We start from the raw sequence: 18,080 nt of genomic DNA, 5'->3' as shown, positions 1-18,080 counted from the left end.
ATGTGCCTTGACCCAGGATCAAACCTGCAACCTTGGCATATCAGGACAATGCTCTAACCAACTGAGCTACGTGGTAGGGCCACAGGCACCCTCTTAAAGAGCCAAGAAATGTTAAAAGGCCTACTCTAAGACTAAGAAGAGGAAGAGGAACATAGTTAAAAAAATAAAATGACAATAAATACATACCTATCAATAATTACTTTAAATGTAAATGAATTAAATACTTCCATCAAAAGACATGAGGTGGCTGAATGGATAAGAAAACAAGACCCATATATATGTTGTCTAGAAGAGGCCCACCTCAGAACGTGATACACAGAGACTAAAAGTAAAGGACAGAAAACTATATTTCATGCAAATGGAAATGAAAGAAAAAGCTGGGGCAGCCATACTTATTTTTGACAAAATAGACATTAAAACAAAGGCTATAAGAAACAAAAGACACTACATAATTAAAAAAAGGAGCAATCCAACAAGAGCATGTAACCCTGGTAAACATTTATGCACCCAACGTAGGAGCACCTAAATATGTAAAACAAATCTTGATGGACATAAAGGAGGATTGACAGTAATACAGTCATAGTAGGGGGTTTTAACACCCCATTGACATCAAAACCAATAAGAAAACAGCAGCCTTAAATGACACACTAGATCAGATTAATTTAATTGATATTTTCAGAGCATTTCACTCCAAAGCACCAGAATATACATTGTTTTCAAGTGCATATGGAACATTTCTTAGGATAGATCCTATGTTGGGACACAAAACAAGTCTCAATAAAATTAAGAAGACTGAAATTATATCAGCCATCTTCTCTGACTATAGTGGTATGAAACTAGAAATCAATCATACACAAAAAACAACCTGAAAAACACACAAAGACATGGAGGCTAAATAACGTTACTAAACGATGACTGGATTAACAATGAGGTCAAGGAAGAAATTAAGATACCTTGAGCCCTAACCTGTTTGGCTCAGTGGATAGAGCGTTGGCCTGTGGACTGAAGGGTACCAGGTTTGATTCCGGTCAAGGGCATGTATCTTGGTTGCGGGCACATCCCCAGTAGGGGTGTGCAGGAGGCAGCTGATCAATGTTTCTAACTCTCTATCCCTCTCCTTCTCTGTAAAAAATTAATAAAATATATATTTTTAAAAAGATACCTTGAAACAAAGCAATAAGGGGTAGGCTGGAGGGATGGGGTTGGAGGCAGCCAGATGGACACTGACCCCGTAGACGTGAACCAGGCTTCAGAAGAGGGAAGGGTTGGTTGGGAGGAATGCAATTTCTCCAAGTACATGCTACATGTTTATGTATATTTTATTAGAGATGCATGCAGTATTCTGTGGCCAGAAGTCCTATTAAAGTTTAGACTAAAAGACAAACCTTCCCTAGTTTTATTGGAAAGCAATAAAAGTTAAGTAAGGAGAACTTTAAAAAAACAAAATTCTATTTTTCTAGGGTGTTCAGCTAGGTCACTTCTGGGATTGGTTCTATGGTTACGGTTGCTCTGTGGCCGCTGTGCTGTATGATATTAGCTCCAAGCCCGAGCACCCAGGGGCAGCACTCCTTTGCCTGCCTCAGCCCAGAGTATTTGGGGCTTTTCTCCCTCCCTCTCCAAGGATAAAGGAGAGGAGCTTTATCCCCAAATACACTTCCTGTAGTTAGTCTTCCTAAATCTCAAGAATTCTTTTGCCTTCTTTTGTAAGAATTAACTCTTACAATATTATTTTTTCCCTCATGAGTTCCTAAATTGACAAAGTTAAGTTTGTTTGAAATTGTAATGCCTCACAGACTCTCATGACTGCCGCCCCACCACCCCCCGACACTGATGGAGTTCCTTCTGCAAGTGGCAAAAGCCAAGAGTGAAAGAGGCAAAGTTCAGAAGCACAATATTCACATTGAATTCTTTTGTTGTTGCTCTTTGAAGGTAAGTGAGCCAATTTTTTCCTGGTATCTCTTATCTCTAAGGGCCAGGAAAATGCCTGCAGACTGAAGTGTCCTGGGTTTGATTCCAGTCAAGGGCACATGCCCAGGTTGTGGGCTTGATCCCCAGTCGGGGGCATGCAGGAGGCAGCCGATCAATGATTCTCTCTCATCACTGATGTTTCTGTCTCTCTTCCCTTGCTGAAATCAATAAAAATACATATTTAAAAAATGGATCCCTCATGTTTCCAGTTAATACCAAAAAAAGATCAGGGAGGACATGCAGTTATGGATACACACAGTAAATAACGTGATTCTTCTTGTAATGTTGATGGTATTGGCTGAATAACATAAGTAGCTATTTTAAATTCTGAATGAAAGCAGCAGGAGGAGGCAAGACTTTTTTTTTTTTAGATCCTTTTATTGTTTAAAGGATTGTTTTAAAACTTTAAACTACAAAACAGATTCCATACATTCTGCCATAAATAAAAACAAATAAGGCAGGACTCTACATAAGCAAACGGAGAACAACTGTTTTCAGAAAAATGTGATAAAATGCTTTACAATCATAAGCCATCCAGTTTTAAAATAAAACTATTGAAAACTCACAAAGTCTTCAAGCGGCACATACAAGACACCCTTGAAGAGGGAACAAAACGTGGTTCTGCCATTTTGCGCTGTTCTCAGTTCCATATTGTAACATTCACACAGGTTGGTTGGTTTTCTTTCTCAAGAACCATATGATTGAGGCACCAATGACAATACAACTTTGTTTCCAAGAACCTTGTAACAAAGCATTGTCTCTTTTAAACATGTGACTTAGGAGGCAAAAAGGGAGTCCTGGATAAAAGTTTTCTCTTAGAGGCAGGTTTTGAGCCTGTTTCACCGAATCCGCTTCTGCTGCCGTGCTCTATAAATGTCATGAACAGGAGGGACGACAGCTCCCTTTTCCTCGTCGTCATCTGAATCCTCGTTGGGCCTTTTGACGGCCTTGGTGAGCACTGCATTACTTTCCACCGGGCCATTGCCTTCCACAGCGAGCTCTGGGGCTCCGCCAGTAATGAGCCTCACAGCTTCCTCAACAGCTGTTGAAATAAAACAAAAAGGGCTTTTGGAAGATGTTGAAAATCCACTGCTATGAAAGAGTATGTATGTACTACTTTGGATACTTTATAGTTAATTTCATACCCGACTATTAGCAAAGCATGGTATAGTACTACTAACACTAAATAATTAAGGGAAAAGACAAAAGCTAACTTCAATAAAACTGTTTTCATGGGCCATATCTAATAGTGCATGTTCACATGAATAGAAAAGATAAGCTTTTATGACATGTTACTTAGTGAAATTGGAATATAAAGAAGTCTCTGTTAAAAAAAAAAAAGCGTCGGCCTGCGGACTGAAGGGTCCCAGGTTCGATTCCGGTCAAGGGCATGTACCTTGGTTGCGGGCACATCCCCAGTGGGGGGCGTGCAGGAGGCAGCTGATCTGATCGATGTTTCTCTCTCATCGATGTTTCTAACTCTCCCTCTCCCTTCCTCTCTGTGAAAAATCAATAAAATATATTAATAAAAAAAAAAAGAAGTCTCTGTGCCAAGGGTCACTCCTACGTTTCTTTGTAAGATGGCTAGCTGGTTTCGGAAACTTAAGTGGCAAAGATTAACAATCTCTCCTGCATAGGAGACAATCATGTGAATTCCACTCTAAGAAGTGGAGTTTTCATGACTTACTATTGGGTATCTTGCATCTTCGGAAAATTTCCATCAGTTCATCCACTTGTACAAAAGGACCCTATTTTGATATAAATAAATTTTATTTTTAAACATTTTATTAAAAATACTTTTAAAATTACAATTGACATTCAATATTATATTAGTTTCAGGTGTAGAGCATTGTGGTTAAGACATTTATATAATTTATGAGGTGATCCCCTGATAAGTCTAGTACCCACCAGGCACCATACATGGTTAAAAAAGTTTTATTTTAATTCTCAGTTTTATAAACAAATTTTATTGATTGATTTTAGAGAGAGAGAGAGAGAGAAAGAAACATTGATTTGTTGGTCCACTTATGCATTCATTGTATGTGCCCTGACCGGGGATCAAACCTCCAACCTTGGCACATTGGGACGACGCTCTAACCAACTGAGCTACCTGGCCTGGGCCATAGTTAAAATATTACTGACTATGTTCCCTATGCTGTAGTTTACATTCACGTGACTATTTTGTAACTGCCAACTTATACTTCTTAATCCCTTCACCTTTTTCATCCAGTCTTCCAACCCCCCTCCCATTTGGCGACCATCAGTTTGTTCTCTGTATCTATGAGTCTATTTTATTTGTTTATTTATTTTGTTTTTTAGATTCCACAAATAAGTGAAATCATATCTTATTTATTTTTCTCTGTCTGACTTATTTCACTTAGCATAATACCCTCCAGGTCCATCCATGTTGTTGCAAATGGGTATGATTTCATTCTTTTTTATGACCGAATGATATTGCATTGTGTGTGTGTGTGTGTATACACACACACACACACACACACACACACACACACACACACACACACACCATGTAATTGTCTACTATCCAACTGGACACTTAGGTTGTGTCCTTATCTTGGTTATTGTAAATAATGCTGCAGTGAACATAGGAATGCATGTATCTTTTCAAATTAGTGTTTTGGATTTCTTTGGATAAATATCCAGAAGTAAAACTGCTGGGTCATACGGTAGTTCTATTTTTAATTTTTTGAGGAACCTCCATACTGTTTTCCACAAGGGCTGTATCAGTCTGCATTTCTACCAACAGTGCACAAGGGTTCCCTTTTCTCCACATTCTCACCAACACTTGTTTGTTGATTCATTGATGATAGGCATTCTGACAGGTGTGTGGTGACATCTCATTGTGGTTTTAATTTGCATTTCTCTGGTGATTAGTGATGTTGACACAAATTTGAATCCCCCAAATCTGACAAGTTAAAAAAGCACTACTTTATATTTCCCATGATACCAGAGGAAAAGCACACAGTTACTCTAACTCACAGAGCAAGTATCTATCATGAAAATTGTGAACTAACCTGGAAACAGATCGGAGGAGGGAGAAGTTTCATTAAAACAACAGCTGCAGGCGGTACTGGGAACACTCCACCGGGTACAGGGTGTAAACCTGGAGCTGTAAGAGAAAGAAAAGCAAGAATCAGACGGGATGGAAGAATTCTGTACATTTAAGAGCTAAAATAAGTAATTTGTACATAAAGATGTTCTATGTCTATATTGCTTTTTTCTGGACATTTTAAAGTTGTGTTCAGGGCTTTACACATTTGAACAAACTCAAGAGGGTGAGACAGTGAAAGCCGTCTCGACCCCAATGCAGAAGAGTAAACTTAAATGACTTTGCATAAGACAACCCAGGGTCTGAACTAAAGTCCATTTGTCAAAGACCATTTCTAAGCCTCACAAGTTATTTGTTCAGCAATCCTGTTTAAAGTCAGTTGTTCAACAACATATTTAATCATAAGGGGCTGGTTCAAATAGGATCTAGAGGGACTACTGTCCATTAGTAAGTATAAATAATACCAAATAACATCACTGAAGTAAGTTTCCAGCTATACAGATAATCTGTATGTAGCAGCATTTCTGAAAGCTAAGTATCACTGCCAAAATGGGTTACTGGAATCTGGGTCATTGTTTTGTTTTAAAGACATTCTTAACATAGTTCAAAGATTACAGTCTAGTCACTTGTCATAGTGACCCTAGTCTAATAGTGAACGTACAATGGAAAGGTCACATTTCTTGCCCCCCAACACCTCTGGATTTAAATCAGTACTGGATCTAAAGTTATGGCTTACGTGCTAAATGTCGTGGCTGAAATGGAATCATCTGCTGAGTATCTGGTTTAGGGTATTCTGGTTTTCTATCCACTTCATCTTTCAGAACAGGCACTATAGAAGGAGCTACAACTGGGTCTGGAATTATAGCTGCTAGCTTAGCACGGGAGACATCCTGAAAATGCAGAACAGAAGAATCCTAAACCTGAAAAAGGGACTTATAGAGTATAACCGTGCAATTCTACAATCTTGAGGATACACTGATAATTGGGCAAAAACCACAGAAAGAGAGAATGGAGAGGAATAAGTAAGAACTTGCTGATGGTAAAGATTGCTAAATACTCAACAAGGAAAACTAAAAGGCTCTAAAGATTTGGTGTTTTTTAACCTTACCCAACCTGTTAAGAATCATTTAGGGGTGGGGAGAAATCATTTAGGACATTTGTTAGATAGACACAATCTTTTGTAGGTAAATACATAAGACTGGACACCAAGTACACCAAGTACATTGGGGTAATTTGGAAGAAAATCTGCAATTTTAGGTACTTTTCTGACACCTCCCTTCCACAGGAATTGAACAACATCCATTTAAGTGAAGAAGCTAGGTTAAGTGAGGTCCTGCTTCATGAAAGCTAAAATAAAGCTTATCATTGCTTACACTAGTTAAGATTTTGTTAATGAAATAAAATATTCCCAACATACAATTATAGGAAGAAGGAACACTTATTGAGCAGCCATTATTTGTCAGATAATTCTGGCCCCTTATTTCTTTTTTTTTAATGAGGCAAATAGTAACATCTCCATTTTAGAGAAGGGACTGAAAACTCCAAGAGGCTCTGGTACAGCCAAGGTCATACAGCCAAGAAGTAGAGAGGACTGGGAGCACAGGCCTCCCTGACCTCACACCCATCAGTCTTCGTTTTAGTATCTGGCAGTGCCCACCAGGGCGGAGAACAACTCTCCAAAGGAAGCCTCCTATTAGCCGATACCCCACCCCAGAGAAGTTCCTCTGCTACAGGCAACCTGTGTTACTCTACCTGTCTGGAATCAAGAGTCCTTTTGCCACCATCAAGGGATATACAAGCATTTCACCTTCTCAAATTCTGCTCACATGCAGTTGGAGGCAAATCTAAATGAGCAGGCCCACTGGGAATTACTCTTTTCTCACATTCCCTCTCTAACATGTTACACACATAGAAACACATTAATCTTTCCAAAATAAAAGAGTAGAAAGAGAAATATAAGATGGAAAATTCATATTCAAGACATTCTACTTGGAAATAGCTCTTTATTTTCATTAACTTCCATAATTTCCATTTTCATCTTTGCAAAGTTGAGACTTTTTCTAATAAATTCACACAGTCTAAAATATATTCGGCTTTTCGTTGAGAAACAGTTAAACTAGAGGAGAACCTGCTCAGCTCTGTGCAGTAACCCCTTAGTTCAGAAAAGGAACTTGGGACTGGCACAGAACTGGAGCATCCATTAACCAAAAGGTCTGAAACTTAATTATGAGTTATTTTTCTCAACTATTTCAACCTGGTTTGGACAGCAGACTAGTGAGACCCAGGCCAAAAGAAGGCAGGGAAGAAAGGGAGAATGATGGTCAGGAATATCCTAATGCTGGTTGGATTAAAGGAGCCAATCTAGGACTCTTCCCTTTGAATTTCCACCTTGGTCTTTGCTAACATGACAGAGAAAAATCAAGAAATAATACAGCAATGCTTTTCTCAGCAAGGGCTAGTTCTGGGGCTGTGTAAACATTAATTCCCCCCCTGCGTCGGAACAGGTTCAGGTAGCCAGATTGTTTTAAGACTCAGTGGTCTACACAGAGGAGTTCCATTCCTAGATAAGCTAATTTCCTCAAGGGCCCCGTGAAAGGATTGATGTTTCAAAGCTATAGATCCCTCAAGGAAATTTACTGACTTAACAAACTGTAATATTTCTTCATTATTACCTACAAATATGTAACAGGAGCTACATTTGGTTTAAGAGCTGTCCAAATACGTTGTTTTAAGAACTATTGAGGAAAAAATATAATACCTAAGATGACAGTCATATTTTCTTTTGTTTTTCTTCCCTCCCAACACCTCCATCTATCTGCCCATCAGACATAGGGCAATGACAGTTTCAGGGAATGAAAGTATTTGTTACATTTCATTTTGTTCAGTACTTTTTAAAAAATCCTCACCCGAGGGTATGTTTATTGATTTTTAGAAAGAGAAAAAGGAAGACAGAGAAACACTGATGGGTTGTCTCCTGAACACGCCCTGACTGGGGATCAAACCTGCAACCTAAGTATGTGCCCAAACTGGGAATCGAACCCACCACCTTTTGGTGTACAAGACAACACTCCAACCAACTAAGCCAGTGGTCGGCAAATCGCAGCTCACGAGCCACATGCAGCTCTTTGACCCCTTGAGTGTGGCTCTTCCACAAAATACCATGTGCGGGCGCGCACGTACAGTGCGAATGAAACTTCGTGGCCCATGCGCAGAAGTCGGTTTTCTGCCTGGGCGAGTCTGTTTTGAAGAAGTGGCGTTAGAATAATCAAGGGGCCAAAGAGCCGCATGCGGCTCGCAAGCCGCGGTTTGCCGACCACTGAACTAAGCCATCCGGCCAGGGCAGTACATTTGATATTCAGTGTTTCATAGACCCAAGGAAATTCCCTGAACTTTTTTCTTGTTTTCTGCAAATCTATTCTAAAACTAGATTAATTTCTACTTCAGAATTTAGAGCGAGGTTTATCCATGAAGTGTTCTAAAACATTGGAAAAATAAGGACACTGCACACATCTTGACCCTAAGTACATACCTTATAACCAAGTGCTTTTAGTTCACTTGCAGAGCAAGGATATAAATCCATGAACTTGTATCTATCTACCAGTAAAGCTGTTTCTTTGCCTTCATACTCTTCCTTGAATGCTGTAAACCGTCTTTTCTCCACTTTGAGTATACTAGCTAGATCACCAATATTACTTTCAAAAGCTAGAAATCGGGCCCAGATTTCTCTGTAAGAAAATAAATATAATCAATATTTAATTGTTCTGGGTTTGGGGCAGGAAATCCATTTATTAAAAAAAGCCTTAAGCTCCCCCTCTCCCTTTTAAAAATTATGTCTCTTTTTTTATTATAAAGATTTCCAAACTATAGAAAAATAGAATAGCGCAACAAATATATCATTACCTAATTACCTAGATTTAATCATTACTAATATTTTGCCATATTTGCTTTATCTTGTTTTTGTTTAAGTATTTGAAAGTAAATTATAGACATAATATTTCACCCTAAATACTTCTATATTTAAGCTCTGTTGTGATTTTTTACTTATTTAGCATACCTTCCTATTCTTTGTGGTCAATAAGACAGATATTTACCCTGGAAAAGGTAAACTCAGGTGGAAGAGCTAAAAAAAGAATCTGGATAGATTTCCAATTTCTCCTGAATAATGAATGTGGCTTCACCTTTTGTTGAGTGGCATGAATTACAACATAGAATACATTCTTCATTCAAACTTATGAATAAAAATATAAAAGCTCTCTAATTTTCCCATGAATATGGATCACTGAGGATCAATTTATGCCTCACTACTATTCTAACAGCCAAAATTAATTCTCTGAGGCTCTAAGTGTCATTAAGCACCACTGTACTAAAGAGATATACCAAATACCTATTATATACCAGGTATAAAACTACCACAAAAATCTGTCACTGGTAGATATTATTGTTACTCGATGGGAAGGTAAGGATTGGCAAGGTTATGAGATCTGCCCAGGATGTAGGTTAGCTAAGCTGGAATTTGAACCCAAGACTTCAAAGCCTTACTATTTCCACTATATCAGTACTTTACGTTGTTCTTCTGTTTGGTAAAACTGATAGAGGGAAAGCCATAAATCAGGGACATAATGTGTCAAACAAACTTCCAATCTATAAGAATCTTTGCTCTCAAGGAAGGTAAAATTTCAGAACACTTCTCTAATTTGTTCAGATCAATTTCTAATGATACAGTAAACTAGAAAAATATATTAAAATAGTCAATAATAAATTGCTAAGGCTTCTCTCAAAACAATTCTGATCAGTATACAAACACTAAAAATGTATCTTTAAAACTAAACAAAAAAATTCAAAAAATTATCTTAAACAGGTATGAAAATATTGCAGGTAGGCATTTTTAAGTTAAGCTTCGAGAGAGATGGGAAATTTCTCCTGAAATTTATACTCAACAAGCAAATGTTCATTCCATAGACCACAATTCAAGTATTCCAGCCCCATCAGGACCTGACCAACGGGTTTTCACGATGGCTTACCCTGACTTTTCAGGAGGAAGGCTTCCGGATGTTAAAACGCGTTCAAACAAAACTCGGGTATTATTGTCCTCTAGGATAAAAGAGTTTTCAAATATTAAATTGAGTTTCACAATTCAGCAGTGTATTTGCACATGCATTAACTATTATCACAACCAATTTTTAAAGATGAGGGAACTTGAGGTTCACAAAACTAAGGTAGTTGATCTGGTTCACTGTTATTGAGTAACCGAGCTATAACTTGAAACCAGGTCTTTTAACCTGTAGTTCAGCCCTCCTTAGTATACTGCAGTTGTAATGTATAACTATCACAGGTCTGAGCCTGGTATCATTGCCTTTAAAAATAATGAAAATTACATATCTGCTGACATTAGAAGTGTGACTGTTGATATTTTTAAATACAATGAGTGGGAAGGATGGCAAATTGAGATATAGTTGAGTTTCTTATTTTGCAACACCAGGACTACTCTGTATTTAGGTTTAAATTCCTATATAGGTACAATAATATCTAGACTGGTAGACAAATATGCAAAGAGAAAATGAATTAAGAATGAGGAGAACATGCCCCACTCTAGGTTCTCTCTCTTTTGCCCCCACTTGAAAAGAAAGTCACAAACTGGCCCCGGTTCCCAAGCTTCCCAAAAGTTTGTCTCTTTGCACTGTGCTCCCTGGGGCCAGATCCGGGGGCGGGGGGGGGGCGGGGGGAGAGGGGAGGCTGCCCACATCCCTTTCTCGTGCCCAGGGCAGGCGGCAGCAGTAGTGGTGGTATCAATGGCGACTGGCAAGTAAATCTTGCATTTTATTCTTTTTGCTGTGTTCCACACTTTGCTTTAGGCACACTTTTTACCATTCCACGTAACTTTCCACTCTGCCTGGAATAACACATTTCCCCTCTCTACCTGGCTAACTACTGCTTATCCTTCACAACCCACCTTGTGTCCCCTTCTTTATGACACCCTCTAGAAAGCATTGCCCAACAGAAATATGATGCAAGCCAAATATATAATTTAAATTTTCTGCTAGCCACATTTAAATGAGTAAAAACATCCCACGGTGTGGCTTAGTTGGCTGAGTGTCATCCCATGCACCAAGAGGTTGCTGGCTCAGGGCACATGCCTTGGTTATGGGCTCGATCCCCAGTAGGAAGCATGCAGGAGGCAGCCGATGGATGTTTTTCTCTTATCAATGTTTCTATCTCTCCCTCTTCTTTCTCTCAGAAAATCAATAAAATAAAAAAAATAAAAGAGTAAAAATGGTGGAATTTACTTTAATATATTTTATTTAATCCAATATATCTAAATTATTATCATTTCAACATGCAATCAATGTGAAAAATCAAGATATGTTACCTTTTTCCCCCCGATACTAACTCTTTGAAATCTGATATTTTACCCTTGCACCACATTTCATTTTGGCCTGGCCGCATTGCAAGTGCTCAAAACTCAGTAGTCTAAAATGGCTACCATAATAGCACAGCATAGCTCTAGAACTTAAATTATACTCTCCTCTCTATGCCTCCAAAGTACTTCGCTCAGGGCTATATTACAGAATTTAGCACATTTTTTCATGATTGCCACCATATCCTAAGTAGTTAATATTTATATATAGCATGCTTACCACATCCATATAAAAGTCAAAACTTCATATAATCATCTCATATATGAAAGGTAATCTTACTATGACTGTTCTGCAGTTGAGAAACCCGAAACAAGTTTATACACCTAATCCCAGAACTCATGCTTCAATTAAGGACCAAATAATGATGGAATTATGTTTACACATATGATTCCCCCATGAGAATGCTCTGAGGGGAAGAATGGAGTCCTATTCACCTTTCTATTCCCAGGCCCTACTAACCAGAAGGTACTGAATAAATAAATGATGGATAGATGAGTGGATGGATAAATGAATGGAGGACTATCTAAAACACTGAGGCTGGAAGACAAAAATGCCTACATGAGATATCATCCTCAATTTTAGAATAGCAAATATTATACATACTAGTAACTATTCTAAAAAATTCAAGCAAAATAGTTAAAAATTAGTGAGGAACATTAATTTCATACAAGAAAAAAAAATTTAATTAAATGTTCCACTGTCTCACTTTTTGAAGTTAAGTCCTTTTCCAGAGTGTAGAATCACTAAGCTGAAATACAAAATCATATATAAGTTGTATTCTTTTCTACTATTTAGGTATACAGAATGTTATTATTTCCTGAAACTATCATTAAAATCATTGGTCAATACCTGTGATATCTAATTCTATAATCATTCACATGGCATATACTTGTATACTTCTTTCTTAAATCAATTTTTATGATATCACTTTTTGGTCAAATCCTATCCTGGACTGTGGGTAACTGGACTAAATGAGATATACATGTACAGTATATATGAAACCCTAGCTCAGTGCCTGGTATAAGGTAGGAACTCAACAATGGATGGCCTTATTATTATTATTACAATAGAACAGGGAAATAAAAATAAAGATGCTAAATAAACATCATGTTTGGTTTTGAAGTTGGTTCCCAGTAGCCTCACAGCATTTTCCTTTACTACTTGGGCACCTTTGAGTTTTGGTGGCAGTAGTTTTTTGTCTGTCCTGTCCTATCACCCCCGTCCCCTTTCCCCACACAAGAGACAATTTACCCAGAGTCATCAGAGATGAGCATGGACAACTCTGTCTCCAACTCTAAATATACAGCTTTATCCTACTACTGATGGGAATTTACTGATGATGCATTAAAGACCATTCTGCAGAATCAAAAGGCACCTACCATTTCTCAATAAATACAAATTCTTGGTTGACAGGCCACAAATATTTTCTGAGTGCTATCAAGTGCCTGATTCTGGTGTGATAACATGATTATAATACATTGGAGAGGGGAAAAAATCCAGCAACATAATTTCAGAGAATAACATTGATGGCTTAATATTATGTAATCATTATAGATCTACTTACCATTAAGGTGAGAAAGATAGTCAATATAGGCCAGAACATATTCTGGAATGTCTCCATATTTCTTTAGCCCCAGCTCAAAAATCTTAAAGGCAACTGATTTGTCCTTGAAATAAAGAGAGGAAAGTACTGATTTCCATGAAGTGTCAGACAAGATACTCAAGAGGATATTAAAACTATAGTACCTAAATGTGACAAGTTATATTAAGAATTAAAATGGAGCCCTGCCCATGTGGCTCAGTGGTTGAGCATCGACCTATGAATCAGGAGGTCACAGTTTTCAATTTCCGGTCAAGGCACTTGCCCAGGTTGGGTGCTTGATCCCCAGTAGGGGGCTTGCAGGAGGCAGCCGGTCAATGATTCTCTCTCATCATTGATGTTTCTCTCTCTCTCCTCCCTCCCTCTCCCTTCCTGTCTAAAATCAATAAAAATATATTAAAAAAAAAAGACTTCCTTTATGATAAGAGCTATTAAAGCCTAATGACAGGAACTAGGACTACCTTTCTTTCAATTAAGTATCTCAGATGAAGGAAATTATTTCATCATTATATTTTATTTCAGTACTTACTTTACTACAGTAATACTCCATGAGTGCTGCAGTAACGTAGACATGATGGCGGGTTCTGGTATCTTCTCTTGCTTTTTTAAATATCATTCTTCCAGATTTGATACCTTCTGCTCTTCTTGCAAATTTCATATACTGGATATATACCTATGTAAAACCAAGTATTTGTGTTTTATAAATAAGGCAGAATGTGATCCGTGGTGTTCGAAACTGGCTTACGTTATCTTAATACTAATATGTTTTTTGTATAAGACAGCTTTGTTCAGCGTGCTGTCAATGCATACATCTGGAGTTTCCATCTCCTTCACGGCAAATTTCCGGATCTCTCTGAGTGCCTGAGAGGCAGGCTTCTTGAAACCCACTCCATGGATGCACTTGTGAATGCTGGTGGTGTATTCTCTGGTCACTATCTTGTTGATGGCAGAATAGCCCTTCTTCTCACCACCCTTTTTGTGGGAGCCACTATACTGGGCCCAAGTTGGAAAGCCTTCACATTTTCTTAATTTATTGCTATAAAAGCCCACTATTATTTTCCAAGGACCAATAATGTAACTTTATAAGCCATTTTAAACTATTTATGAGCCATTTTATACTCAGCACCTATTGAGTGCCCAACACATGATGAGTATGTGATATTTGTTCAATGAGCAAATGTCTCTGGATGATGAATAGGGACCTGATTTGCCCAGTTTTGACGATGTCAAACTGTTGTTACCCAGTTTTTACAAGTGGATGAATAAAGGAATGAACAATGAGTTCCTTGAAGAAAGAAAATTTACCTAATTTGTCGTTATACTGCTGGAATCTAGCACAGAGCAGTTTGCTAAATGAATTTAAAAATGATTATTAGAGGTCCTGGGTTCAATTCCAGTCAAGGGCACATGCTTGGTTGTGGGCTCAATCCCCAGTGGGGGGCATGCAGGAGGCAGCATGATCAATGATTCTCTCTCATCATTGATGTTTCTATCTCTCTCTCCCTCTCTCTTCCTCTCTGAACTCAATAAAAATATATTTAAAAAATCATTATTAAATGCCAGCAATCAGAACAGTGGAAAGCCAAGATAAACAAACAGAAAAGCTGTAGCTGACTTGTGGCAGAGGGTCCAGAGCCTCACACACTGGCCTGTCCCCTTCCCCTCCCACTGAAAGAGCTCTATGGTACTTTTACAAAACTCAGGACTTTGAAAACCCTTATTACAGAGCAATATTCAGGACAAAGTGAGTTTCTGTCCAATCTCTTCTCAGGATGCTTGTTTCTACTGCCTCCATTTATTTAAAAAGAAATATTTATTATGCTACAATTATGTGGCATAAATGGCTCTAACCATGACCACAATGAAGGTGTTAGAGAAAGTGCCACAGTAGCTATGCCATATTGCTACATTAAAAAAAAAGAAGACTGAGTAGAGAACAGATCAGTAACTGCCAGAGGTTGGGAAAAAAGAAGGGTTGACTACAATGGGGTCACATGAGAGAATGTTTGGGAGCAACTGAGTATTTTATATTTAATTGTGATGAACAAATGTCACTGGATGATGATTCCCATGATTCATCATCATGATGGTCCCATGATTCAATGTTATTGGTCAAGAGTCATAGAACTAAACAATAAAAACAGTGAATTTTGTTGTATATACATAAATTTTTTATGTTAAAGCAGATTGCAAAGGTAGGAAAGAGATTTGTAATGTACTCACCAAGGTGGGGTCAATATCCTCAATTGCCAAAAGTCTGTTATATATACTGTGAACTTTCTCGTACTTCATGCGACTCTAAGGTGGTAGAGAAGAAGTGGATATGAATATATACTCTAAACAAGCACGATTAGAGCTCTGAGGAATCCAGAGGCTGCACCCCACAATGGCACCTGCTTTGAGCATAAATATGTAATGAGCTGAGGACTAATAAATGTTCATTGTGTATCATCTTTGTCTACCAAAAGCAATATTCTAGGCAAAGAAGCAGCCAGAAAAAAAAATTCAGACCTGCAGTAAAAAGTCCAATTTTAAGAAAGTTCTAAATATTTTTTTACTCACCTCTTCATAATCTGCATATGCAAAATACAGAAGCATATTCTTCTTTAATAAAGTGCTTATGGCTCTTTCATATATATTAGCAGCTTCATCACTAAATAGTTTGGCATTATTCATATCCTAAGAGAAAAAAAAGAAAAGCTCACTATAAAAATGTTAATATAGCTGAAAGAGAATAAAATACATACACACATATGGACACATACGCATTTTTGGAAAAATATTTCAAAGACTCATTCCATTATTTTAACAGAAGAATCATAAAATACTCTAAATGATTCACCACTGTAATACCTTGAAAAATAGCTACTATATTTTAATTCTGACTAAGGAAGTCTAATTATGTAAGAGTGTCATTAAGATTCATATTGACATTAAAATTAAAGTTTTCAACACTTATTCTTTATTGCCAAAATTTTGTTAATCCTCTCCCAAGGATATTTTTTCCATTGACTTTTAGAGAGAGCAGAAGGGGGAGAGAGCGAAACATCAATTGGTTGCCAGTTGCCTCCTGCACACTCTCTGACCAAGGCCAGGGATCGAACCTGCAACCCAGATATGTGCCCTTGACCAGAATCGAACCCAAGACCCTCCAGTGTGTAAGCTGACGTTCTAATCACTGAGCGGCACTGGCCAGGGCTCAGTGCTATAATTATCAAATTATTACTATGCCAAAACCATGGAAAGACAAAAAGGGACCAAAAGGAATACTCACCCCCTTCTCTGCTAGCAGTTTACTTGACTGCTCAAGATACTGGGCAGCTTCATACCAAATGTCAGGGTGATGGCCCAGCACAAGCAGACACTGTTCATAAGCAAACATAACTAAGGAAAGACAGTCACAACATTCAATTAAAATAAATATTATTTACGAATCTATCAATACAAGCATCACAATTAAATTACTAGGCTAAGGCAGTGGTCGACAAACTCATTAGTCAACAGAGCCAAATATCTACAGTACAACGATTGAAATTTCTTTTGAGAGCCAAATTTTTTAAACTTAAACTTCTTCTAACGCCACTTCTTCAAAATAGACTCGCCCAGGCCGTGGCATTTTGTGGAAGAGCCACCCTCAAGGGACCAAAGAGCCGCATGTGGCTCGCGAGCCGCAGTTTGCCGACCACTGAGCTAAGGCAATGTACTCCAATAATGTATGGTAATTGGAAATAAAAAGCTTTAGTGATTTCTGGTACCATCATCCTCCCACGCCCCATCCATCATTTATAAAGTTAATACTTATTGAACACCAACCATATGCTAGGAATATAAAAAACACCATGAATACACCAGTGAATCTAAGACTTCCTATACTCAAAGTGTAAAAAGTATTGTGATTAGGGAAGTACAGGGCACTCTTGAAACTTACAGCAGCAGGACTTAACATAGTTTAGGGACTCAAGAAAGGCTTCACTAAGGAACTGACATCTAAAGCGAAACCTGAAGAAGGGATATAAGCTGGTCAGAGGAGAGAATAAGTGGAGTGCAGGAATGTCAGGAGTAGATACAAAAATGGTGTAGGCAAAAAACTAAAACGAAACAAAGACCATGCCGAAACCGGTTTGGCTCAATGGATAGAGCGTCGGCCTGTGGACTGAAAGGTCCCAGGTTCGATTCCGGTCAAGGGCATGTACCTTGGTTGCAGGCACATCTCCAGTGGGGGATGTGCAAGAGGCAGCTGATCAATGTTTCTGACTCTCTATCCCTCTCTCTTCCTCTCTGTAAAAAATCAATAAAAATATAAAACAAAAACAAAAACAAAGACCAGCATTTGCAAAGGCCTATAGGTGGGAAAGCAAGGCAAGACTGAGGAAATGTTTAAAGTTCCAAATTCTAGTTCTGGCAGTGGCAGAGGAGTTTGGATCAGATTAACTCTCCCGAAAATGAAATTCATAAACTGAAAAATACAAAAGCAACTATTTAAGAGAGAATGACCAAAAGAACAGAAACCAGATAAGTCTGAGCCCTTAAAAAATCAGAGCCACACTGGGGAGATCGATATTTAATATGGCTTTTCCCCTCAAGGGCATACCCCTGTGTGTATAGTTCTGGGATAGCTAGAACTCAAGTCAAATGCTGAAGACTTACTGGCTTGAGATAAGTAAGATGGAATTCTGAGCTATGAGATCAGCTGAAAATTAAGGGGGAAATTCCCCAAAAGAGAACTATAGAAGGTAAAGCCTGAAAATCTGGGCATACATGCCCTCAAATCTTTAGCTGGTACCCAAATATACATGCACAGGAAAAAATACCAGTTCACTAAGAAAGCAATTATAAAATGTAATAAGTAGAAAGCAAAGCTGGAAGGTTGAAAGAGCTGAATAGATATCGCTGAAGCTGTCCACTGTATTGGAGACCAAGTTTGGAATTGAGTCCCATCAAGTTTTACGGACTGGGTAAACACCTTTACTTTCCATTACGTCCCTTGCCCTAGCCGGTTTGGCTCGTGGGCCTGTGGACTGAAGGG

At 38.2% G+C, this 18,080-nt stretch overlaps 2 protein-coding genes across 3 annotated transcripts in view; one reads left to right on the top strand and one right to left on the bottom strand.

Annotated features, from left to right (window-relative positions):
* Positions 1-2,161, top strand: part of TCP11L1 (t-complex 11 like 1) — a 30,310-nt gene extending 28,149 nt beyond the window's left edge. The window contains exon 12 of one of the 2 annotated variants that reach the window (XM_054724822.1): positions 1,971-2,161. In XM_054724822.1, coding sequence (XP_054580797.1) covers positions 1,971-2,011 — 41 coding nt within the window. In that variant the 3' untranslated portion in view covers positions 2,012-2,161. The other variant, XM_054724823.1, reaches the window with a different exon arrangement.
* A 175-nt stretch (positions 2,162-2,336) lies between these two features.
* The window catches only part of CSTF3 (cleavage stimulation factor subunit 3), a 75,559-nt gene continuing 59,815 nt past the window's right edge, over positions 2,337-18,080 (bottom strand). Inside the window, exons 11-21 of the mRNA XM_028153690.2 lie at positions 16,329-16,438; positions 15,617-15,733; positions 15,278-15,352; positions 13,584-13,727; positions 13,019-13,121; positions 10,060-10,129; positions 8,568-8,763; positions 5,775-5,928; positions 5,004-5,098; positions 3,656-3,716; positions 2,337-3,010 (exon numbers count right to left, since the gene is read on the bottom strand). Coding sequence (XP_028009491.1) covers positions 2,808-3,010; positions 3,656-3,716; positions 5,004-5,098; positions 5,775-5,928; positions 8,568-8,763; positions 10,060-10,129; positions 13,019-13,121; positions 13,584-13,727; positions 15,278-15,352; positions 15,617-15,733; positions 16,329-16,438 — 1,328 coding nt within the window. The 3' untranslated portion in view covers positions 2,337-2,807. The remainder of the gene's footprint in view (positions 3,011-3,655; positions 3,717-5,003; positions 5,099-5,774; positions 5,929-8,567; positions 8,764-10,059; positions 10,130-13,018; positions 13,122-13,583; positions 13,728-15,277; positions 15,353-15,616; positions 15,734-16,328; positions 16,439-18,080) is intronic.

Source organism: Eptesicus fuscus, chromosome 13 (assembly GCF_027574615.1).
Source record: "Eptesicus fuscus isolate TK198812 chromosome 13, DD_ASM_mEF_20220401, whole genome shotgun sequence".
Classification (NCBI taxonomy): domain Eukaryota; kingdom Metazoa; phylum Chordata; class Mammalia; order Chiroptera; family Vespertilionidae; genus Eptesicus; species Eptesicus fuscus.
Note: the sequence above shows the minus strand (reverse complement) of the source record. Positions and strands in the feature narration are given on the sequence as shown.